This window comes from Aethalodelphis obliquidens, unplaced genomic scaffold, assembly GCF_003676395.1.
Source record: "Aethalodelphis obliquidens isolate GAN/ISIS:26980383/991018 unplaced genomic scaffold, ASM367639v1 scaffold92, whole genome shotgun sequence".
Lineage (NCBI taxonomy): Eukaryota > Metazoa > Chordata > Mammalia > Artiodactyla > Delphinidae > Aethalodelphis > Aethalodelphis obliquidens.
The window spans coordinates 2,994,878-3,020,995 of NW_020838036.1; the positions used below are offsets into that span (position 1 = coordinate 2,994,878).

General features: G+C 36.2%; 1 protein-coding gene across 11 annotated transcripts in view; it reads right to left on the reverse strand.

The window, feature by feature from the left end:
* ATRX (ATRX chromatin remodeler) overlaps positions 1–26,118 on the reverse strand; it is a 195,421-nt gene that overhangs the window by 35,053 nt on the left and 134,250 nt on the right. For all 11 annotated transcript variants that reach the window (XM_027095636.1, XM_027095638.1, XM_027095637.1 and 8 more), the window contains 7 exons: positions 13,542–13,683; positions 12,263–12,372; positions 11,079–11,225; positions 10,745–10,922; positions 4,580–4,717; positions 2,861–3,036; positions 1,373–1,490 (listed from right to left, as the gene is read on the reverse strand). In XM_027095636.1, coding sequence (XP_026951437.1) covers positions 1,373–1,490; positions 2,861–3,036; positions 4,580–4,717; positions 10,745–10,922; positions 11,079–11,225; positions 12,263–12,372; positions 13,542–13,683 — 1,009 coding nt within the window. The remainder of the gene's footprint in view (positions 1–1,372; positions 1,491–2,860; positions 3,037–4,579; positions 4,718–10,744; positions 10,923–11,078; positions 11,226–12,262; positions 12,373–13,541; positions 13,684–26,118) is intronic.

The window sequence follows — 26,118 nt, forward strand, 5'->3', positions numbered from 1 at the left end:
TGGCAATTAGTACTTTAGATATATACTCCTATCAAGTGAAGTCACAAAGAATGAGGTCCCTTTAATTCTTAAATACTGCATTGCTCTCAAAAAGAGTACATTTTAATATCTATATATGAGCTATTAACATTTTGCTGTTGGTTATTAGAGACAACTGACTCTTTAATAATTGAAAACATCTAGTACATTCCTCACAATAAAACAAAATTTCAAATGGAGAAAATATTAAATGACCAAATTTAGTACCCTTTATTACTCAGAGATTAATGAAAGATAGGTCTGATAATCCCTCTCTTTCTCTCTCTCATTGGAATTTCTACATTTGGTTACTTAATCATGTCTGCAATTTTTGTCATTCAAAACAGAATGGTACTGATACAATAAATCTAATAGCTTATGATTACTATACAAATGAAACTGTATGCCTTGCTGGAAATGATCTCCTTCCAAAAGTCAGTCAGAAAATTGTTTTTATAATACAGCAAAACAACATTTCTATAAAATACAAACATTCAAATCCTCTTTTCCCCAAAGCAGAACAACTGTTGAGGACTATCATCATTATTCTACTTTCTAAAATGCACTGCTGTCACAAAGAGTATTACTTTAACTATTGATAGGATAGGAAGTATCATTCTAATATGTGTGTATACACCTCCACCCTCCATTATTTTTTGATCAACTATTGTATCCACAATGGCTGAAGGGTACCTTCTAACCTGTAGCTCCTAAATAAATCTGGCACATCACCTGAGGAAAGGTACCAGAATAAAGTGACTAACAAGTAAAAAAAAATCACTCCAGACCAAACAGAAACTAAAGTTTTGCTCTGTGAACAGTGACAACCTTGGGCACACAGACACACACAAACACACGAGTTTACTGATGATGAAACAATATCTGTTCATTGTATTTTTAAAAAGCACATAGAAAATAGTACAAAATAAAGTTCTGCATAATGTCATCACCCAGAAAATAACCTATTATTAACATTTTTGTGTATTTTAGGCATTTGTGCATATTTTTACTGTAACATTGGGACATAATGTGTTGCGCTGCTTTGTATTTTGCCTTTTTTTCCCTTCAAACTTTGTCAATTTGATACCTAAGAAATGATTTCATAAATTTGATTTACAGGTTTTTTATTATTAATGTGGTTGGATATTTTTTAATAATACACCGGAATTTTATTTATCTTGGATATTAGTTTTTTTAATTAGAAATATTTTGTGCTTTTACAATATAAACATACCCATTTTATGCAAAAGCAAAACTGCAAAAGAACAACTGACATGGTGAAATTATCAAGACAGCATTCTTCAGAAAAAGAATGCTTTAAGAGAGAAAACAATAAGCTAAGTGTATTTGTTACCTGTCAAGTGATCTAAGTAGTACTGATAGAGTTTGCACTGAATAGGAGTCATTCTCACAGCTAACACGTATTCATGTTTTGGAGGCAAGAACTTTGTTAATGCTGTATAATCTTTCCTCTGCAATTAATAAAAAGAGAATGAAAATTAGTTAAATATATGACAGTAACTAACTGTTCTAAGAATTATCATTGCTTGCAACTAAAAAAATGTACATAAATAAATAGGTACCAGACATATAAGAAAACATTTACTTAAACATATTTACCCTCTTTAATCACACAATGATCCCATATAATTGTAGTTAATGTATTTCATGTGACTATACAATATGACGCACTGGTAAAAAGATACTGCAACACACCAGGCAGGTTTTAAATTGAAGTGGCCATATTACCAAGTGAGCAATTTAGGTTTTCAAATGGTCTCCTCTATATAGAAAAAAAGAAAAGAAAAAAAGGTGGGGAGGGGATATAGTAGGTAGTGCTAGCAAAAAGACTTGCTTTAATCATACAGTAAAACCGTTGAATCAAAGTTTGATGCAGTCTGGGTTATCCTTTGGGTAAGATGTGCCAACATGCCAGAGGATAACACATAATGTCAGGGGGAATGTTTGCCCAACTGAGAAAACAAGCCAAGTATAGGCACTCTTGAAACCATTTAACATAGGAACAGGAAAGAAAGAACACTAATGTGCTAGATACAAATGACTACCTAAACAAGAAAAACGCTGCCTAAGTAGCAGCAGTAATACAGAAATACAGTACCTGCTAGTACCTCTGGCTAACCTGAACAAACAGGATGATTTCACCTTACGTAATGGTAGTATATTCAGTCAAAATGATAGCCTGTCTCATCTGTTACATCTTTTTTGCTACCATTAATATCTAGTGTCTTAAGAAAAATACAGAACTAAGATAAAATGCAGACTGACCAACTGGTCAGTCTCTACATACTTATCTACTCATTTTAACAAAGGTTTACTGAAGATCCGTGTGTAAACAACACTATTAGCCCATTAAGGTTACTGTATGTACTTGGAATTAATAAAACTGTTTCTTCAGGATTACATTAATATGGCTTCACTCATAATTCATAATTGCCTTTCCTAAAACCATTTCAAACAAATGAGGCTTGGAATACTATACTATAGAATTAGGTGAGCACAGAAATTTCTTAATCATAATAGCTGTGTTCCTTTTACATACTCCCTATCTTAAGGATGAGAAAATCTAAACATGAACATATTAACACATGAAGTTATACACCCAGCAAATGAATTAATCAATTATGTTCTAAACCTCTCAAGGCAATTTTTTTAAAGTTCAATGCTGCATAAACTTTGGAAGAGACTGCAAAGAGATTTAACTATAAAACTATTGATACATGCTGAAAGGAGAAAGAAAACACAAAGTTTGAATTCAGAAAACATTTTGAGATTGCAATATACCAAAGTAACAATATTTTATTACTGTGGAATGTACTTGTACCTGAACACATCCAGCTAACATTTCATAGAGAATGTGAGCACGTTTTTTCATTACTCTGACATCTACCATGGTAGAATCTGCACACTGACCATTTTGGATTGGATTTATAAATCGATTCCTGAACTCCTTAATGGATCCAAGCAAATTTTCTTTGATAAAGTTAACCATGCAATGATCTAAGAAAGAAGATATTAGTTCATTAACAACAGTAATGGCTAAAAGAACTGAGAACAATTCTCTGATAAAATGCTCGTGTCTAAAAGGCATGCCATGGAAGCATTACAATTAAGCTACAAAGAAAGAACACCAAACTGAGTGTAGACTAATACTGGTTATCAGTATGATTTAGAACTGGATTACCTAAATCAGATGAGAAACTCAAATAAAACCCATCCCAAAATTCTAGACATGAATGTTTAAGAAAACACCAAAGAACATTTTATTTGAACTCACTAGTCTTTTTAATAGATACTGAGTATAAAACAACTGCTCTATAATTCTAACCATGATTTTATGGTCAGCAAGGGAATCTCATGAAAAAAACATAGATACTGAATCAAAATAATAAAATCAGGTAATAAACTACTATATCAAATTTTGTATTAACTGATTTAGTTCCAGAAATCCTTAACAGAGTAATCAGTTGCCCTATACTATACAGGACCACAATGTGAAACAGGGCAACAGTCTATAAATGGGGCAACAGAAAAGGGGGAAACTGGAACAGACAAAAATAAAGATAAAATATAGATACATATTATAGATAAATATAAACAAGGACAAAGTGAGACAATAACCAGTATTACGAATAATAAAACAGAAAACAGTAACTATAAATACACCAAAAGAATATAAATAACATAAAAATAACAAAAAGCTATTAGAACAGATTACAATGGGAAATTTCAATTTGTTATTTGCTGAGTAACTCATGTTCCCTCTTTAGTGTCATCACACACATATGAAAATAAGGGAAATTCACAAGTCACTTCCCTGGGTTCACATCATCTATCCTCAGCCTCAGCAAACTGTATCCTGACATCAATTCAACATAGCTCTCCTCCAATCTCCACCTTCCTAAAACTTTCATGCTTAGCATTTCTTTTCAATTTCCTATCAGTACCTCCTCCAAAACTGGATATATTTTATTACAATAGCTCCTGAATAGTCACAAATGCATTTGTATTTTTTAAGCAATCATTAAGACTTCTGATACCTTGCATATACTTTAAATTTTATATTTGTATTTGAATACTCATAATGGCACACCTCTTGATTGTGGTTTACCATTTATATTTATAAAACATTCCACTTGATGGGCTTCCCTGGTGGTGCAGTGGTTGAGAGTCCGCCTGCCAATGCAGGGGACACGGGTTCGTGCCCCGGTCCGGGAGGATCCCACATGCCGTGGAGCAGCTGGGCCTGTGAGCTATGGCCACTGAGCCTGCGCGTCCAGAGCCTGTGCTCCACAACGGGAGAGGCCACAGCAGTGAGAGGCCCGTGTACCGCAAAAAAAAAAAAAAAAAAAAAAAAACCCAAAAAAACCCCATTCCACTTGAAATGAATGGTATACTTTCACAGTAGACTAAGAATGGACCTATGTAGTTCATGGTCAGAGACTATACTAGAATAAACTAAAGATAGGCAGATGGCGATGTGGCAAAAATATATCTGAGGCAATGCCAATACTCTATAGCGTAACTACAGATATTGACTCACACTCAATTAGGTTATTTTGAAGTGGGGTTCCCGTTAAAATAATCCTCCTCCTTGATCGTATAGAATTCATAGCTTTTGAAACAGCAGATGCTTCATTTTTTAGAATATGGCCTTCATCACAGACAACAAAGTCAGGGCCTAGAAAAAACAACATTTAATTAACATATAATAAAACTAAAAATATAATCCATTTAAGTTAAGTTAATCGTTTTACAGTGCTGCTCTTGTGGAAAGATAAAACAACATCCTGATAAGTTATATTTTATCTGTATATGGTTAATGTGGCTCTCACTAGTATTAATTTTATTAGAGTATTAAAGTACTACTATGGATGGTACTTAAGGTTCTCTGAGAGTACAAAAATAGGCAAGAATAGAAATAATCACACAGATGAAAAGATCCCAAGAGATCTGGGGTATCTGAAAAAAATAATATCTTTTACAAATGAAAAACAGTATCTAAAGATACATTTCAGCACTAATGTATCAAGTTAAAACTATCAACTGATATGTTTATGTATAGCTGATTCACTTTGTTGTGGAGCAGAAGCTAACACACCATTGTAAAGCAATTATACTCCAATAAAGATGTAAAAAAATAAAAAATAAAAAAAACCTATCAACTGAGACCAAGAGCAATTTATATATACATGAAATGACAAATTTCAAAAGTTACATTTTAAGAAATAATATGTAAATCACAATAGGCCAAGTAGTATTTCCCATTTGACTTATTCCTAATAACTAATACCCATTGCTGGGGAAAAATTTAACTGATAAAGGACCGCTAAACTGATTGTTACATGGGTATTGGGGTTGGGGGGAAAACACTTTCCAAGCTGTAAAAGATCTCATAGCTGAGAGTGACTCTTTCAAAAGAAATACATATTATTATTTTATGAAAATAACCATATGTATTCTTTGCTAAAGTATCCTATAAACACAATTTGCTTGCTGCTTAACATACACACAGATTACTTAAATATTGATTTAAACAATAGCAGTTGTCAAATTATCCTCTATATGTTAGGCATTATAGAAAATGCATCTTCTACATGATTTCAAAAGTAACTGCTTCAGCATGCCTGATCAAATAACACAATTGCTATTCAGTATTTAGATGGGGCTACATGAATAGTAAGACATTTTTAAATTACTAATCGACTTTCTAAAAACTAAAATATGTATCTTGCTTTGTAAATTACCTCTTACACAAGTGATTTAAATGATTTCTACCACCTAATATTCAGTGTTCATGAGGGTGTGGTGAAGCAGGTACTCTCATATACTCTTTGTGGAAGTCTAAATTAGTATCAAACATTTTGGAAGACAATTTTACAGTATCTCTTAAAATGTAAAATATGTGCACCCTTGACCCAAATTTCAATTTCTAGGAATTTATCCTTAAGATATACTTCCACGAGTACCCCAAGATACATAAAATATTCTCTGAAGTATTGTTTGTTTAGGGTGGAAAATTGGAAACAACTTAGAAGATTGGCAAAGGGGGTTAATAAAACTATGCTATAATGGAATGTCACAGAACTAAAATTAATGATGTAGATTTCTATGTAATAACCTTGAAAGATATGCCAAATATGTTCTTTATATTATTAAACAAAAAGAAGAGTTTCAATATCTATATTATGATCCCATTTGTATTTAAACAACCACCTCAAACAGGGTGATTTTTATCTACATATACATATATGTAGTAAAGGATTAATCTGGCCCAAAGAAAAGTTTAGCCTTTGCCTCCACCTCTAGGGAGGTAACCTCTAAACTCCTGGAATGTCTGACCTGATAAAAATATCTCTGTTCACCTGGATGGCTTGGGACACATCAGATAGTCTATGCTAACATGATGTGGGGTGAAGGGAGAGCAGCTTTGGTCATGTGGCATCTTCTCAACTTCTGGAGGAGCTAGAGACTAAGATCACCTGCATGGGTGGTCAACCATGTCTATGTGACCAAGCCCAAACTCTAGACACCAAGGCTCGGATGAGTGTGCCTGGTTGGCAATACTCCACGTGTATTGTCACACATCACTTCTGGGAGAAGTAAGTGCTGCCTGCACGATTCCACTAACCAACTGGGTGTGGAACTCTCCTGGGCCCTGTCCTATGTGCCTTTTCCTGTGGCAGATTCTAATCTGTATCCTTTCACTGTAATAAACCATAACCATGAGTATAAAGGCTTTTCTGAGTTCTGTGAGTCCTAGTGAATTACTGAACCTGAGAGTGGTCTTGGGAACATCCAAATATTGCAATATAAAATACATGCTTGCAAAAAAATATATAATTTAAAAATGGGCAGAGGATCTGAAGAGACATTTTTCCAAAGAAGACATAAAAATGGGCAACAGGTACATAAAAAGCTCCTCAACATCACTAATCATCAGGAAAATGCAAGTTAAAACCACAATGAGATATCACCTCCCACCTATCAGAATGGCTATGATAAAACAAACAAACAAACAAAAAAAACAAGAAATAACAAGTGTTGGTGAGGATGTGGAGAGAAGGGAACCCTTGTGCACTGTTGGTGAGAATATAAATTGTTACAGCCACTATGGAAAACAGTAAGGAGGTTCCTCAAAAAACTAAAAATAGAACTACCATATGATCCAGCAATTCCACTACTGGGGATATAACTGGAAAAACTGAAAACAATAATTTGAAAAGATACACACCTCAACGTTCACAGTGCCACTAATTGCAAGAGCCAAGATATGGAAGCAAACCAACTGTCGACAGATGAAAGGATAAAGAAAATGTCTCTCTCTCTCTCTCTCTCTCTCTCTCTCTCTCTCTCTCTCACACACACACACACACACACACACAGAGAAATGTTACTCAGCTATAAAAAAGAATGAAATTCTGCCCTTTGCAGCAATATGAATGGATCTAGAGAATACTAAGCTTAGTGATATAAGTCAAACAGAGAAAGACAAATACTGTATGATAACACTTACATGTGGAATCTAAAAAACAAAACAAACAAATGTATATAGCAAAACAGAAAATGACTCACAGATATGGAAAACAAACTAGTGGTTACCAGTGGGGAGAGAGAAGCGGGGAGGGGCAAGATAGGGATATGAGACTGAAAGATACAAACCACTATGTATAGAACACATAAGCAACAAGGATATATCGTATAGCACAGGGAATTATAGCCATTATCTTGTAATAATTTTTAATAGAGTATAATCTGTAAAAATAATGAATCACTATGCTGAACACCTGAAACTAACATAATGTTGTAAATGAAGTATACCTCAATTTTTAAAAAAAAACATTAAACTCTACATTACAAAGAATAAACTTTAATGTATGCAAATAAAATGAAGGAACTGACCTATGTAACTTTAGAAAATGATGCTTGGAAATTATAAAGCTACAGACAAAAGCAATCATACATAAGCACTGTACTCTAGTTGGTAAATTTGTTTCTCACGAGGGTATAGGTTAATAATTCTAAAACTACTTTACATATAAGATGAGGTTGAATAAATAAGTAAATGGATAGTGGATGGTTGAAGCCAAGATTCTCACTGTTGAAAAAGACAAGTAACATAATAACAAAAAAAGACTAAAATGAACCCTATGATACTGAATTAGAGTCAAATATATCACTATGACATCAAGTTTATGTTTATACACACACACACACACACACACACACACACACACAGATAGATTTGTGTATATACCTGGATTCGTAGACCTATCACCTAGTTCTGTCTGCTGAGTGAACCTAGAAGCAATGACACTGCAGTAGCAACAAACACACCCAGTGCCCAGATCTTGGTTCGTAAACACCATTTTTCAGTGAAAGGAACCACGCATGGTTCCTTGTTGAAATGATGGACTCCGGGGCAAGGACAAATTAACATGATCCTAGAGCATACTACCAGAAAGTAATGAAGTGCTCAAAAAAATCAAAAGGATGAAACATCAAAGGGATACAGGAACCAATCTGAAAGAGCTCCCAGTGGACAAACTGGAACAATCTGAACAACAAAATAAATAATACAGTGCTAGTTCTAACATATAAACTAATAATAGATAATTAATCTATCCTGATATAAATGACTGATTAAATAAATGGGTAAGAAGTGACAAATCTTTCTTAAAGTAAAATTAAAGAAAAATTCCAAATTTAAGTGTAGCCCACTATAATAGATGGAGCTTAATTTTTGCCCTCCCCCCACTTGGATGGGCTAGACTTAGTGACCAGCAAAGAACAGACACAGGTGAAAACAGTAACTCTACAGCAGAGAAACCTGGCAAACACTACCTTAACCAAGTGATGAAAATTAACATCACTAGTGATGTCATGTGGATCTAATTTACCCTTGATATAATATGAGGAGAGGATACTACACCTCTAGTACGTTATTTCAAAAACCTATAATCCCAGTCTAATTACAAGAAAAACAACAGATACTAGTGAACATCCTACAGGATACTTTAACAGTACTCCACAAGACTGACAAGATAACAGAAAATAAAAGAAAGACTAAGAAACTGTCACAGACCAGAGGAGACTGTGGAGACATTACAATTAAATGCAATGTGGTACCCTGGATGAGATCCTGTAACAGAAGGTGAACAGTAATATTAAACTGGTAGAATTCAAATAGAGTTTGGAGTTTAGTTAATAATATACGAATTTCTTAGTTTTGACAAATCTGCCATGGCAATGTAAGATGAACAGTGCGGGATTTGGGTTCAAGGTAAATGGGAGTGTTCTTTACTATCATTCAACTTTTCTGTAAACAAAGAAAACACAAAACTTTCCAAAATAATTATTTTAAATGTCACTAAATGACTTACATGGAAATAACAAACATTACTCTTCATGTTATGAGCTTTAATTTCTTTTTAATTCATTTCCTCATGATGACCATATTAAGCATCTGAAACTTGTTTAAACTGTTCCAAGGAAACCTTCTGAAAAACATGCTATTCACTAGCTCATAGCTCTCTGACAACAAAACAACCACAGGACTTCTAGACGACTATTTTAATCATGAGAAAATGATAAACTTATTATTAGGCCTTAACACTTACAATGGCAATTAGTTTGGTACATGCTAATTACATCATTATCTAAAAAAAAGAGGCAAAAGTGTACGAACTTTCAGTGATAAGATTTATAAGGTCTGAGGACCTAATGTATAAATAACATCGTAATAACATGGCAACTGATAACAATGTATTATAACTGAAATCTGCTAAATGAGTAGAGCATAAATGTTCTGAACAAAAAAGAAAAAGAAAACTAAGTGAGGTAATGATGTGTAACTCAAAGGGGGTTATTCTTTCAGTGTATACATATATGAAATCATCACATTGTACACTTTAATTATGTTACAATTTTACTTCTCAATTAAACCTCAATAAAGCTGAAAAAATAAATTAAAAGTAAAATTATAAAGGGGCAAAGCCAAGGATTCTAAATAATACTTGGATTAAATAATTCTAAATTATTTTGGCAGTGAAAAATTGGACTTTCTCAACAAACATCTAAAGCCTCAACAGTGTCTTAAAGTAATTAGATATGACAAAATAAAGTTTGATAAGGAAAAAATATAGAATACAAACAACTAAATATTAATTGGTTCTGTGGATCATACAACTTGCTGCTTTTATAAGTCACAAGTAAGAATCAAATATTTGGATCTTGCATCATGAAGATTACTGTTAGAAGGAATGACAGCATTGCAAATATTAACCTTCCACAGTGATGACTATTTAAAAGACAGAAAAAATGCAGCCAATTCTTCTAATGACATAAAGTTGGGAAAGAAATGTAAAGAACTGTTTTCAGAGTATGGAGAGAGCTCTTGTAATCATCTAATATTCAGACAGTCAGAAGAATCTGTGATTGTGACACAGGTACCTGGTGAATTTTTAATCATTTACAAGGTCTCCCCTGAAAACCTCAAACACTTCCAGACTCAGCAAATGAATTCTGAACATCTGGCAATATTAAGGGTGATTTCATCTTAATGAAATTATACTAAGAAACAGAAGGCAAAAACCTGAATGATAAACAAAAACCAGCTACTCAGTAGTTGGTCAATTAGTATTTGTTAAATATAAGCATATTTTTCATTCAACTTGTTTCTTTATCTCAGTGCCTGTTAATATCTTACCTGGATCAACCAAAGCTTTGTTAAATATTTCTTTAAGTTTCCTACTCTTCACATTCCTTCCTTGAGCAAGATTTCTGTACATCTCATAGCCTATGATCATAACACCACCATCTTCTTGCCATCTCTGCAGCATGTAGCTTCTCTCCTGAGGACGTTTCACAGTTGCTAATTCAGAGACCTTTTGTGAGGAAATAAAGATTTTTTAAGGTAGGAATGTATGAATACCAAATATCCCCACTGAAATATGCATCATTAGTAATTAAAAATCTTTTTATTTTACTATATGAATTTCATGCAGTTATTCTGATAATAGAAAACATTCTAAATATGATACCTCAAGCTTCTCATCATCTTTTAATCCCTCTTGCCACTTCTCAAATTCATTCATCCAATTCAAAGCAGTATTAAGAGGACAAACCACTAAAGCTGTGCTGAAATCCAATTTGTCACACAAAAGAACCGTATGAAGAAAGCTTACCACCTACAAGAAAACAAATTAAGTTGCCACCTTCATTTAAATATCTGCAAAACAAGTTAATAAACTGAGCAAACTTACAATAGTTGGGTTTTTGGATTTTGTTTTGTTTTTTGTTTTAAACAATAAAGCAACCAACCAAAGGTCAACAGGGAAAGAGATAGGTACAATAAGGGACTTCAACTAGATGATATATAAGATCCTTCCAACTCTAAAGCTCCATGATTCTACGATCGGTAATAATAATATGAATATAAAAAGTAACCACACCAAAGCAGCTACTAAGTCCCTAGTCCCCAGAGAACATCCCTACGATCTTCAGAAAATACCACTGCCCATTTAGAAGAGAAATTATGTTACCGAGTATTTTTCCATGTAGTGTTCTGACTCACTGAATCTATAGTAATTGTCTTATGGCTTGAAATTTTATATATATATATAAACTAATTCCACATCTCTGCTACAACTCCTGCAGTCTTCCTGCAACTTCCTGCATTCAGAAATGTAGTATTTTAATAGTGAAAAATATATTATGTTCTCATTACTATAGGATCACAGACTGTTAAAAAGTTGGGAATTCCCTGGCGGTCCAGTGGTTAGGACTCGGTGCTTTCACTGCCAAGGGCGCAGGTTCAATCCATGGTTGGGGAACTAAGATCCCACAAAACCACGCAGCACGGCCAAAAAAAAAAAAACAGTGTTGTAAAGGAACTCCATTTCCACCTCAGACTCTTTGCAGTTTTACTGGCTATGCCTGTAACCCTACACCTTCACTTCATTAGGATCTCTGCTCAAAGATCACTTCCTAAAAGATGCTTTCCCTCTCTATTCTTCCTTAACATTTATTATCTGAAAGTACATATTTCTTATTTTATTTGATTAAAATCTCACTCCCCCACCAGAATATAAGCTTCTTGAGGGAGAAATCTTGTTATTCTTGTTCATTGCTGTATCTCCAGCTCCTACAACTGTGCTGGAACATAAAAGAATACATATTCTTAAATTAATGAATGCACAAGAACAGAACACCTTCATGTTCTTACCTGTAAAGTCTTACCAAGGCCCATGCAGTGGGCGAGAATGCATCCTGAACCTGGAGATTTCTTTGTTTTTTTTACAGACTCACAGCAGCAATCCCACATAAACTGAACACCTAAAAATGACAGCTTCGTTATGTTCAATTTAAAGGCTCAAGTTAAAAAAAAATCTTCCGTCGGGACTTCCCTGGTGGCACAGTGGTTACGATTCACACTCCTAATGCATGGGGCCCCAGTTCGATCCCTAGTCAGGGAACTAGATCCCGCATGCATGCCACAACCAAAGTTCGCATGCCACAACTAAAGAGCCAAAGAGCCGCAACTAAGGAGCACGCCTGCCGCAACTAACACCTGGCACAACCAAATAAATATATAAAATAAAATAAGATAAAATAAAATAAATCTTCCATCATAAACACATCAAAAACATAACCAAAACTTCTAAGAAATAGAATTTTTTAAAAAGAGAGATAAAAATCTCTTAAATGTAAATGAGATTTGTTTTACGCCCCCCACACACACACTAAGGTTAAATAGAAAAAAATGTGAACACAAGCACACAAGAGGGTAACTTTCACTCCTCTAAGCTATCACAGCAGATCTTCTCCATTCCCTGGGATGGTTCAAAGAGACATATGAATAATCTAAAATAGAAACTTTATCCAAAGGGAGAATAGATTCCTATCAAATATACTTTCAGGTTTTTTGAGTCAATCAGGAAAAAAAAATCCAGGAGATAATTCATCATTTCTCCCTTTATTCAACATTAAAAACTGAACAATAAAGGGGCTTGCTACCTAAGGAGTAGGAACTATAGAACTTCCCTTATGAATTCATTCATATACACAATCAAAACTGACTTACTGATTCCACTCTGACAAAGCAGAGGATAGGGATAATTTGGTATCTTTCCAAAACCAATGTAGGAATATTATTAACAAACATACTTGAAAAAGCATTTCCTGAAGAAGGCTTTTAGCTAACTGTACCTCTCCCTACCCCACAGCTGCCCTTAGCCAACCACTGCAGATTAGGTGAAATTCACTTGCTATATATACCCATTTGTGAGGGGCACACTTCCCCTTTCATAATACTCATTTTCTTTGCAATTGTCCAGTTTTGTTCTTCTTCATTTGCTTATGCACTCCATAAGGGCAGGGATCATATTTGTTTTGCTCACCAGTAGAAGTAACTCCAGTACTTAGCAGAATGTGAGGCACACAGGGGACACCAAATATTGGTAAAATTTAACTAAAAATGCTTTAATCATCTAATAGTTTCTTACCATCTACTTGATGGGGTTTCAATTTGATAACCATATTTCTATGAACCTGCACTAAAGGTTCTTTGGTTTCTTCATCTTCGTCTAAAACCAACTTGGTTGTTATTGGACACTTAGTGGGTGAAGCATCTTCAATTTCTATCACCTACAAGAAAGACAATTATAGTTAAGCACAAAGAAATCTTTCAAGCAATGGAGGAGTATGAGTCTTACTAAGGGAAATTTTGCAAAATACAGACACATCTACTTCCATACCATACATCCAATATTCTGGTTCAGTAAGACCAGGACAGATCACAGGTTTATATGTTGTCCAAAATCAAATCCTCCACAAGACTTAGAATCACTGTGATAATGTCGCTGATTTAGCTCATCGGTTCTCACCTTGAACATCTCAACACGTTTTAGGTAGAGATGTGACAAAAGTAGCACTCTAAATTAATCCATGGCACCACCATTAAAATTTGGCTCCCCAAACGGGATTTTTCTATTCTTCTACAGGACATGTGAAAATGTGCAAGGGCACTTATGGTTATCACAACGACTGGTTAGGACTGGTATTTAATGTAGGCAGAGGGGAAGGTAAATATAAATGTTCTACAATGTGAAAGACAGTCCCAAACAAGAACTGTCCCACCCAAGATTCCAGAAGACTCCCATTGAAAAACACTGTAAATATGTGTTGTGAAAGGGAAAAACTTTCAGAAACACTGGTTTGAGAAACTCAGGCTTGAAAGCATGACAAGAACATATAATAACCTCCAAATGCAAAAGGGAAACAATTACCTCAAGTTTCTTATTTGAAAGAAAACTTAAATAGATATAAATACATATGAATACATGTATCTGTATATATTTTTTGCTTTCTTATCTATCCATTACATAGTATACCCAAGAACTGTATAAGCTAGGTACAAGTGTTGCCATTTTACATATGAAAAAAAAATGAGAGACTGAGAAGTTAAATAACTTACACAAGGTCATACAACTATTAAGTATCACAACACTAAGATTTATACCCAGAGGGTTAGGCTCCAGAGTCCATGCTCTTAACCACTATGCATTACTACTTTAATAAATGAAATACTTGTATAAACAGGTTTATGGTTCCATGACAATCAATAAAGATTCATGATTTTAAACTGTAGACAATGTGCTGCTTAAGGATAAAATATTAGCTGGTATTCTTTGCCTTATTTAGAACTGTAACTAGAAACGAATGGATTATTTGATACTCACTACTGAAATTTTCAAACATAAGCAAAAGTAGACAGTAGCATAATGAGCCCTGTTACCCATTATTCAACCTCAAAAATTATCAACTTCTGGCCAGTTCTGTTTCACTGACAGCCTCGCACCCGTTCTACACCTCCTTTGATTCCATAAATGATTTTGAAGCAAACCCAAGCAAGATTGTTATTTCATCTGTAAGTGTTTTAGAATGTCTCTTTAAAAGGACACTCTCGAGAGGTGCTCCCGCTCTCGGCTTGCATGTATCCCCGGGGTGTTTTGCCCTCCAGAGGGTACTTTTGGTCTCATGTCCCTTCTCTGTGCTCTGCCCATCTAAGAGGTCGGGAGAGAGGCAAGGAAACACCCAAGACTGTAGCCGAGGGGTGGGGGAGGGGGATGAGAGGAAGAGGAGACGTTCCCCCTCACATCTGCCTGCAAAGGTGGCAACCGGGCAGCGTTTTCCCAGAGATGAAGCTCCCCAAGAAGTCAGCTAAGTAGCCCGTCCTTGGGGACTCTAGGATAAAACAGACTGGATCCACAGATGGAGACTTTCTTACTGTACTTCCGTCCCTGAAATTGCGTTACTGTGAGATTTTATAAATGTTCTGCACCAACTCACAGGACGTCTCAGGAACCTAAATGACCAATACACTTCGAACTCCCTGTCTGAGCCGTGTGAATGAAAGGCTCTTGGTGCTGCAGCCAGGAGTCAGTGCTGTGCCTCTGAGGTGGGAGAGCGAACTTCAGGACACTGGTCCACAAGAGACCTCCCAGCTACACATAACATCAAATGGCGAAAATCTCCCAGAGATCTCCATCTCAACACCAGCACCCAGCTTCACTCAACGACCAGCAAGATACACTGCTGGACAACCTATGCCAAACAACTAGCAAGACAGGAACACAAACCCACCCATTAGCAGAGAGGCTGCCTAACATCATAATAAGTCCACAGACACCCCAAAACACACCACCAGACGTGGACCTGCCCACCAGAAACACAAGATCCAGCCTCATCCACCACAAAATAGGCACTAGTCGCCTCCACCAGGAAGCCTACACAACCCACTGAACCAACCTTAGCCACTGGGGACAGAAAACAAAAACACGGGGAACTACGAACATAGAGCCTGCAAAAAGGAGACCCCAAACACAGTAAGATAAGCAAAATGAGAAGACAGAAAAACACACAGCAGATGAAGGAACAAGATACAATCCCAACAGACCTAACAAATTAACAGGAAATAGGCACTCTATCTGAAAAAGAATTCAGAATAATGATAGTTAAGATGATACAAAATCTTGGAAATAGAATGGACAAAACGGAAGAAACATTTCACAAGGACCTAGAAGAACTAAAGGTGAAACAAAAAACAATGAACACCACAATAAATGAAATTAAAAATACTCTAGATGGGATCAATAGCAGAATAACTGAGGCAGAAGAACGGATAAGTGACCTGGAAGATAAAATAGTGGAAATAACTACTGCAGAGCAGAATAAAGAAAAAAGAATGAAAAGAACTGAGGACAGTCTCAGAGACCTCTGGGACAACATTAAACGCACCAACATTCGAATTACAGGGGTTCCAAAAGAAGAAGAGAAAAAGAAAGGGACTGAGAAAATATTTGAAGAGATTGTAGTTGAACACTTCCCTAATATGGGAAAGAAAATAGTTAATCAACTCCAGGAAGCACACAGAGTCCCATGCAGGATAAATCCAAGGAGAAATACGCCAAGACACATATTAATCAAACGGTCAAAAATTAAATACAAACAAAACATATTAAAAGCAACAAGGGAAAAATAACACAAAATGGAATCCCCATAAGGTCAACAGCTGATCTTTTAGCAGAAACTCTGCAAGCCAGAAGGGAGTGGCAGGACATATTTAAAGTGATGAAGGAGAAACACCTGCAACCAAGATTACTCTATCCCAGCAAGGATCTCATTCAGATTTGATGGAGAAATTAAAACATTTACAGACAAGCAATAGCTGAGAGAGTTCAGCACCACCAAACCAGCTTTACAACAACTGCTAAAGGAACTTCTCTAGGCAAGAAACACAAGATTAGGAAAAGACCTACAATAACGAACCCAAAACAATTAAGAAAATGGGACTAGGAACATACATATCGATAATTACCTTAAATGTAAATGGACTAAATGCTCCCACCAAAAGACACAGATTGGTTGAATGGATACAAAAACAAGACCCATATATACGCTGTCTACAAGAGACCCACTTCAGACCTAGAGACACATACAGACTGAAAGCAAGGGGATGGAAAAAGATATTCCATGCAAATGGAAACCAAAAGAAAGCTGAAGTAGCAATTCTCATATCAGACAAAATAGACTTTAAAATAAAGACTATTAGAAGAGACAAAGAAGGACACTACATAATGATCAAGGGATTGATCCAAGAAGAAGATATAACAACTGTAAATATTTATGCACCCAACATAGGAGCACCTCAATACATAAGGCAAATACTAACAGCCAAAAAAGGGGAAATCGACATTAACACATTCATAGTAGGGGACTTTAACATCCCACTTTCACCAATGGACAGATCATCCAAAATGAAAATAAATAAGAAAACACAAGCTTTAAATGATACATTAAACAAGATGGTTTTAATAGATATTCATAGGACATTCCATCCAAAATAACCAGAATATACATTTTTCTCAAGTGCTCATGGAACATTCTCCAGGAATGATCATACCTTGGGTCACAAAACAAGCCTTGGTAAATTTAAGAAAACTGAAATTGTATCAAGTATCTTTTCCGACCACAACACTATGAGACTAGATACCACTCACAGAAAAAGATCTGTAAAAAATACAAACACATGGAGGCTAAACAATACACTACTTAATAACGAAGTGATCACTGAAGAAATCAAAGAGGAAATCAAAAAAATACCTAGAAACAAATGACAATGGAGACACGACGACCCAAAATCTATGGGATGCAGCAAAAGCAGTTCTAAGAGGGAAGTTTATAGCAATACAATCCTACCTTAAGAAACAGGAAATATCTCGAATAAACAACCTAACCTTGCACCTCAAGCAATTAGAGAAAGAAGAACAAAAAAACCCCAAAGCTAGCAGAAGGAAAGAAATCATAAAAATCAGATCAGAAATAAATGAAAAAGAAATGAAGGAAACGATAGCAAAGATCAATAAAACGAAAAGCTGGTTCTTTGAGAAGATAAACAAAATAGATAAACCATTAGCCAGACTCATCACGAAAAAAAGGGAGAAGACTCAAATCAATAGAATTACAAACGAAAAAGGAGAAGTAACAACTGACACTGCAGAAATACAAAGGATCATGAGAGATTACTACAAGCAACTCTATGCCAATAAAATGGACAACCTGGAAGAAATGGACAAATTCTTAGAAATGCACAACCTGCGAAGACTGAATCAGGAAGAAATAGAAAATATGAACAGACCAATCACAAGCAAGGAAATTGAAACTGTGATTAAAAATCTTCCAACAAACAAAAGCCCAGGACCAGATGGCTTCACAGGCGAATTCTATCAAACATTTAGAGAAGCGCAAACACCTATCCTTCTCAAACTCTTCCACAACATAGCAGAGGGAGGAACACTCCCAAATTCATTCTACGAGGCCACCATCACCTTGATACCAAAACCAGTCAAGGAGGTAACAAAGAAAGAAAACTACAGGCCAATATCACTGATGAACATAGATACAAAAATCCTCAACAAAATAGTAGCAAACAGAATCCAACAGCACATTAAAAGGATCATACACCATGATCAAGTGGGGTTTATTCCAGGAATGCAAGGATTCTTCAATATACGCAAATCAATCAATGTGATAAACCACATTAACAAACTGAAGGAGAAAAACCATATGATCATCTCAATAGATGCAGAGAAAGCTTTCGACAAAATTCAACACCATTTATGACAAAAACCCTGCAGAAAGTAGGCACAGACGGAACTTTCCTCAACATAATAAAGGCCATATATGACAAACCCACAGCAAACATCATCCTCAATGGTAAAAAACTGAAAGCATTTCCACTAAGATCAGGAACAAGACAAGGTTGCCCACTCTCACCACTCTTATTCAACATAGTTTTGGAAGTTTTAGCCACAGCAATCAGAGAAGAAAAGGAAATAAAAGGAGTCCAAATCGGAAAAGAAGAAGTAAAGCTGTCACTGTTTGCAGATGACATGATCCTATACATAGAGAACCCTAAAGATGCTACCAGAAAACTACTAGAGGTAATCAATGAATTTGGTAAAGTGGCAGGATACGAAATTAATGCACAGAAATCTCTGGCATTCCTATACACTAATGATGAAAAATCTGAAAGTGAAATCAAGAAAACACTCCCATTTACCACTGCAACAAAAAGAATAAAATATCTAGGAATAAACCTACCTAAGGAGACAAAAGACCTGTATGCAAAAAATTATAAGACACTGATGAAAGAAATTAAAGATGATACAAATGGATGGAGAGATATACCATGTTCTTGGATTGGAAGAATCAACATTGTGAAAATGACTCTACTACCCAAAGCAATCTATAGATTCAATGCAATCCCTATCAAACTACCACTGGCATTTTTCACAGAACTAGAACAAAAAATTTTGCAATTTGTATGGAAACACAAAAGACCCCGAATAGCCAAAGCAATCTTGAGAACGAAAGAAGGAACTGGAGAAATCAGGCTCCCTGACTTCAGACTATACTACAAAGCTACAGTTATCAAGGCGGTATGGTACTGGCACAAAAACAGAAAGATACATCAATGGAACAGGATAGAAAGCCCAGAGATAAACCCATGCACATATGGACACCTTATCTTTGATAAAGGTGGCAGTAATGTACAGTGGAGAAAGGACAGCCTCTTCAATAAGTGGTGCTGGGAAAACTGGACAGGTACATGTAAAAGTATGAGATTAGATCACTCCCTAACACCATACACAAAAATAAGCTCAAAATGGATTAAAGACCTAAATGTAAGGCCAGAAACTATTAAACTCTTAGAGGAAAACATAGGCAGAACACTCTATGACATAAATCACAGCAAGATCCTTTCTGACCCACCTCCTAGATTAATGGAAATAAAAACAAAAATAAACAAATGGGACCTAATGAAACTTCAAAGCTTTTGCACAGCAAAGGAAACCATAAACAAGACCAAAAGACAACCCTCAGAATGGGAGAAAATATTTGCAAAGGAAGCAACCGACAAAGGATTAATCTCCAAAATTTACAAGCAGCTCATGCAGCTCAATAACAAGAAAACAAACAACCCAATCCAAAAATGGGCAGAAGACCTAAATAGACATTTCTCCAAAGAAGATATACAGCCTGCCAACAAACACATGAAAGAATGCTCAACATCATTAATCATTAGAGAAATGCAAATCAAAACTACAATGAGATATCATCTCACACCAGTCAGAATGGCCATCATCAAAATATCTAGAAACAATAAATGCTGGAGAGGGTGTGGAGAAAAGGGAACACTCTTGCACTGCTGGTGGGAATGTGAATTGGTTCAGCCACTATGGAGAACAGTATGGAGGTTCCTTAGAAAACTACAAATAGAACTACCATATGCCCCAGCAATCCCACTACTGGGCATATACCCTGAGAAACCCAAAATTCAAAAAGAGTCATGTACCAAAATGTTCATTTCAGCTCTATTTACAATAGCCAGGAGATGGAAACAACCTAAGTGCCCATCATCGGATGAATGGATAAAGAAGATGTGGCACATATATACAATGGAATATTACTCAGCCATAAAAAGAAACGAAATTGAGCTATTTGTAATGAGGTGGATAGACCTAGAGTCTGTCATACAGAGTGAAGTAAGTCAGAAAGAAAAAGACAAATACCGTATGCTAACACATATATATGGAATTTCAGAAAAAAAATGTCATGAAGAACCTAGGGGTAAGGCAGGAATAAAGATGCAGACCTCCTAGAGAACGGACTTGAGGTTATGGGGAGGGGGAAGGGTGAGCTGTGACAGGGCGAGAGAGAGTCATGGGCATATACATACTAACAAACGTAGTAAGGTAGATAGCTAGTGGGAAGCAGCTGCATGGCACAGGGATATTGGCTCGGTGCTTTGTGACGGCCTGGAGGGGTGGGATAGGGAGGGTGGGAGGGAGGGAGACGCAAGAGGGAGGACATATGGGAACATGTGTTTATGTGTGACTGATTCACTTTGTTGTGAAGCAGAGACTGACACACCATTGTAGAGCAACTGTGCCCCAATAAAGATGTTAAACAATAATAAAAAAATAAGTACAATGAGCTATCATCTCACACTGGTCAGAATGCCCATCATCAAAAAATCTAGAAACAATAAATGCTGGAGAGGGTGTGGAGAAAAGGGAACACTCCTGCACTGCTGGTGGGAATGTGAATTGGTACAGCCACTATGGAGAACAGTATGGAGGTCCCTTAAAAAACTACAAATACAACTACCATATGACCCAGCAATCCCACTACTGGGCATATACCCTGAGAAAACCATAATTCAAAAAGAGTCATGTACCAAAATGTTCATTGCAGCTCTATTTATGATAGCCCGGAGATGGAGACAACCTAAGTGCCCATCATCAGATGAATGGATAAAGAAGATGTGGCACATATATACAATGGAATATTACTCAGCCATAAAAAGAAACGAAATTGAGCTATTTGTAATGAGGTGGATAGACCTAGAGTCTGTCATACAAAGTGAAGTAAGTCAGAAATAGAGAAACAAATACTGTATACTAACACGTATATATGGAATTTAAGAAAAAAATGTCATGAAGAACCTAGGGGTAAGACAGGAATAAAGACACAGACCTACTAGAGAACGGACTTGAGGATATGGGGAGGGGGGAGGGGGAGCTGTGACAAAGCAAGAGAGAGGCATGGACATACATACAGTACCAAACGTAAGGTAGATAGCTAGTGTTAAGCAGCCGCATAGCACAGGGATATCAGCTCGGGGCTTTGTGACCGCCTGGTGGGGTGGGATAGGGAGGGTGGGAGGGAGAGAGAAGCAAGAGGGAAGAGATATGGGAACATATGTATATGTATAACTGAATCACTTTGTTATAAAGCAGAAATTAACACACCATTGTAAAGGAATTATACCCCAAGAAAGATGTTAAAAAATATATCTGGAAACAAATGCTGGAGAGGGTGTGGAGAAAAGGGAACACTCTTGCACTGCTGGTGGGAATGTAAATTGATACAGCCACTATGGAGAACAGTATGGAGGTTCCTTAAAAAACTACAAATAGAACTACCATATGACCCAGCAATCCCACTACTGGGCATATACCCTGAGAAAACCATAATTCAAAAAGAGTCATGTATCAAAATGTTCATTGCAGCTCTATTTACAATAGCCTGGAGATGGAAACAACCTAAGTGTCCATCATCGGATGAACGGATAAAGAAGATGTGGCACATATATACAATGGAATATTACTCAGCCATAAAAAGATACGAAATTGAGCTATTTGTAATGAGGTAGATAGACCTAGAGTCTGTCATAGAGAGTGAAGTAAGTCAGAAAGAGAAAGACAAATTCCGTATGCTAACACATATATATGGAATTTAAGAAAAAATAAATGTCATGAAGAACCTAGGGGTAAGACAGGAATAAAGACACACAGACCTACTAAAGAATGGACTTGAGGATATGGGGAGGGGGAAGGGTAAGCTGTGAGAAAACGAGAGAGAGGCATGGACATATATACAGTACCAAACGTAAGGTAGATAGCTAGTGGGAAGCAGCTGCATAGCACAGGGAGATCAGCTCGGTGCTTTGTGACTGCCTGGAGGGGTGGGATAGGGAGGGTGGGAGGGAGGGAGATGCAAGAGGGAAGAGTTATGGCAACATATGTATATGTATAACTGATTCACTTTGTTATAAAGCAGAAACTAACACACCATTGTAAAGCAATTATACTCCAATAAAGATGTAAAAAATAAAATTAAATTAAAAAGTCAATAAATGAAGCTAAATAGTAGTCTTCTAAAAAAAAGGACACTCTCTTTTTAAAATCATAACTACAGTACCATTATTGCATGTAAAAAATGTTAAATAAGTCACAAATTTGTAATAAATCACCTGGATAGATACTTCATTTATATAAAACTGAAATTATATACAAATCAAGATTAATACTAGGATAAAGTGTGGTGGAGTATAAATAGCACAGGCCATTTAGATCCCAGCTCCATTTCAACAAGTTACTTAAACCCTCTTAGCTTCAGTTTCTCCATGCGCAAATTAGGAAAGATTATAAATAACCCACAGGGGGTTGTTGCAGAGATTAAATAAGGCAGAGAATAAAAAGTATTAGGCATAGACTAAGTATTCACTAAATTTTTATTGTTTTCTAGCTTGGATGTGTCCCAGCTTCATATTGCTGGGGCAAAGCCTTTAGCCAAAATGTAAAATTCTCTGAATGTCTTGTCCTATTTGCAAGGTGTGGTAGGCAGAATCCTAAAATGGCCTCCAAGATTCCCACCCTCTGGTATAATCCCATCCCCTTGAGTGTGACTGAGATCTGTAACTATGATGAGATATCATCCCCATAATTGGGCCACTAATCAGCTCGGTTTGGTTTAATCAAAAGGGACATTCTCCTAGGTGAGCCAGACCTGATCAAGGTAAGCTCTTTAAAAGACCGAAGGGTAAGAGATGCTCTCTTCTGGTCTCCAAGACAAGCACACTGCCATACTGTGAGAAGTCTCTAGTAGCTAAGGACCTCACTGATACAATCACAAGGAACTGGATTCTGCCAATATGTGAGCTAGAAAACAACAAAGTCTTAGATGAAAATTGCAGCTCTGGCTAACATCTTAATTTCAACTTGGTGAGACACTGAGCAGATGACCCAGTAGACCAGGCTCAGCTAAGCCACTCTCAAATTCCTGACTTATAGAACTGTGAGATAATAACTTTGTCTTGTTTTAAGCTAAGCTTGTGGTATTTTTTAATGCACAGTAGTAAACTAATATACAAGGCTTTAAGAATTTCGAACCATATATTCGTAAGTGATATTTTAGCTATTAAGCACTATCTTCAGGATTGGAGATTAGTGAATCTTCATCCTGAATGGAGGAGAAGACAACTTATAAAAAAACTGTCTACTTATTAGTGACTAAGTGCATGTGTTTATGCACTCAAGGTACAATTTAAGTAAAGTTTATATAACTAATAATAGTAATGAAATGGGAGAATTTAGGAGAAATGATAAATTAAGCTATAGCAAAGAATAATAAATAAGGACATGAAATGTATCCCATGTCTGAATTGAAAAAGGAAAAGAAAAAATGAAAGCAAAACCATTTAAGCAACATACTGAAAAGGCTGAGCCCCATTTCTGCTGATGGAGATTCAGGATCACAATGCAAGATGGAGTACTAGGGACCAAATTTACCCTCCTGCTGTAATCAATTAGGAAAGTAGACAAAATATACAAAACTAACATTTTTGGACTTTGAATAACAGGCACCAGCAGGACACTGATACCTGAGAGAAGCAAAACCAATAAGGAGGGCCCTATTCCCCCTTGACTGCTGCCTGAAGGCACATTCCAGAATCGAGGGTATCCAAAGCAGAACACTGGAGTTGTGCTGAGCTGGGGAGACAGAAGTCAAGCTGAGATGGCTAGAAAAACTACAGAGAGAAACTACATAGAACTACAGAGAGAAAAGGACTATACAAAAAGACCTCCAGAAATCAAAATGGGAGTCACTGTCTTAACTGAATATTAAAATGCACATGAGGAGTAAAACTCCACAAAGTCAGACAAAGTGTGACCAAGAAGTTGTGAGCTAAATAGTTCCCAATTATCATATAGGTCTGGAAGGCATTCAATTTCAAACAAGGTAGAGTATACTCTTCATGCATAACACAGGGCATTCAGTAGAGACCAGAGATAGGCCATCTTTAAAATGGTAGGAAAGTTTTATGGTATTTTTACTTGCCCTTATCCCACTACCTCCTAGTGAGGTGATGGTCTTATTCTTGAAGCAGCAGCAGCCTGGTTGACAGTTTCCTCCCTCAAAATAGAGGGAGCACAGCAGAAATTATTTGCAAATTATGGTGTATATCTATTATAACCTGCCTGGGGATAACCAAAGGAATGGCATAAAACTCTTACCATTGTTTCACCTAAGTTGAAATTCTGATGGGAAAAAGCAGAAAAAAATGCTTAAAAAAAAAAAGCTACAAGGCAACTATAAACCCACAGTTGTCAGGGCCAAGACATTATAGGTGGAGACATGTAACTGACCACCTAAGGCCCAGAGACGAAGCTAGGATGAGACTCTTGGAATTTAGGACATTTAAAACCAGCAAAATAGACAGAAGAATTATAAAACCAAGTGTATGCCCAGGTAAGAAACATGCTCAGAAAATACCTGAAAAGCCCTTAAGTTTTAACCTCAGAGTGATCCTTTAGCTTCATTGCAAGTCTTGTTAAGTACTGAAGGAGTGCCCCAGTACAGAGCCAATCTACAAAGACTGGAAAAGATCAGGCATTCAAGGAAATCTCTTTCAAAACATTAACAGAACATTAGTGAAAGGAAAAGAGCATTCAGTAATGATGCAAAACAATAAACAAACTTTGCAAAAATAAATGGGGAGAGTCTCATATCAATCAGACTATGACAACTAAAGAAAAGAAATACAGCAAATCCTTGGGAAGGGAGAGAACTTAATTTCCAGAGTTACTGCATTATAATAGCCAAATGCCCAAAATGCAATTAAAAAAAACCCACAAACCAAACAATGAAACAGGAAAACATGGCCCGTTCAAAAAAACAAAATAAGACAACAGAAACCATCCCTGATAAGTCCCCCACAATGGACTTATTAGACAAAGACATTAAAGTAACTGTCTTAAAATATGTTCAAAAACCCAAAGGAAACTGTGGACAATCTAAAGGAAATCAGGAAAACAATGTAGGCACAAAATGGGACTATCAACAAAGCAGTAGAAATTATAAAAAGGAGTCAAAAGAACTGAAAAAGGCAATAAGTAAAATTAAAAATGCAAAAAGGGTTCAGATATGAGCAGGCAGAAAATTATCAAACATGAAGATGTCAACTGAAATTATCAAGTCTAAGGAGCAGAAAGAAAAAAGAATTGAGAAAACTGAGAGACCAAGGGACTTGTAGGACATCATCAAGCAGATCAATATATACATTATGAGAGTCTAAGAAGGAGAAGAAAAATAGGGGCAGAAAGGTTATTTGAGGAAATAATGGCCAAAACTCCCCAAATTTGAGTAAAAACCAGGATCTAGAAATCCAAG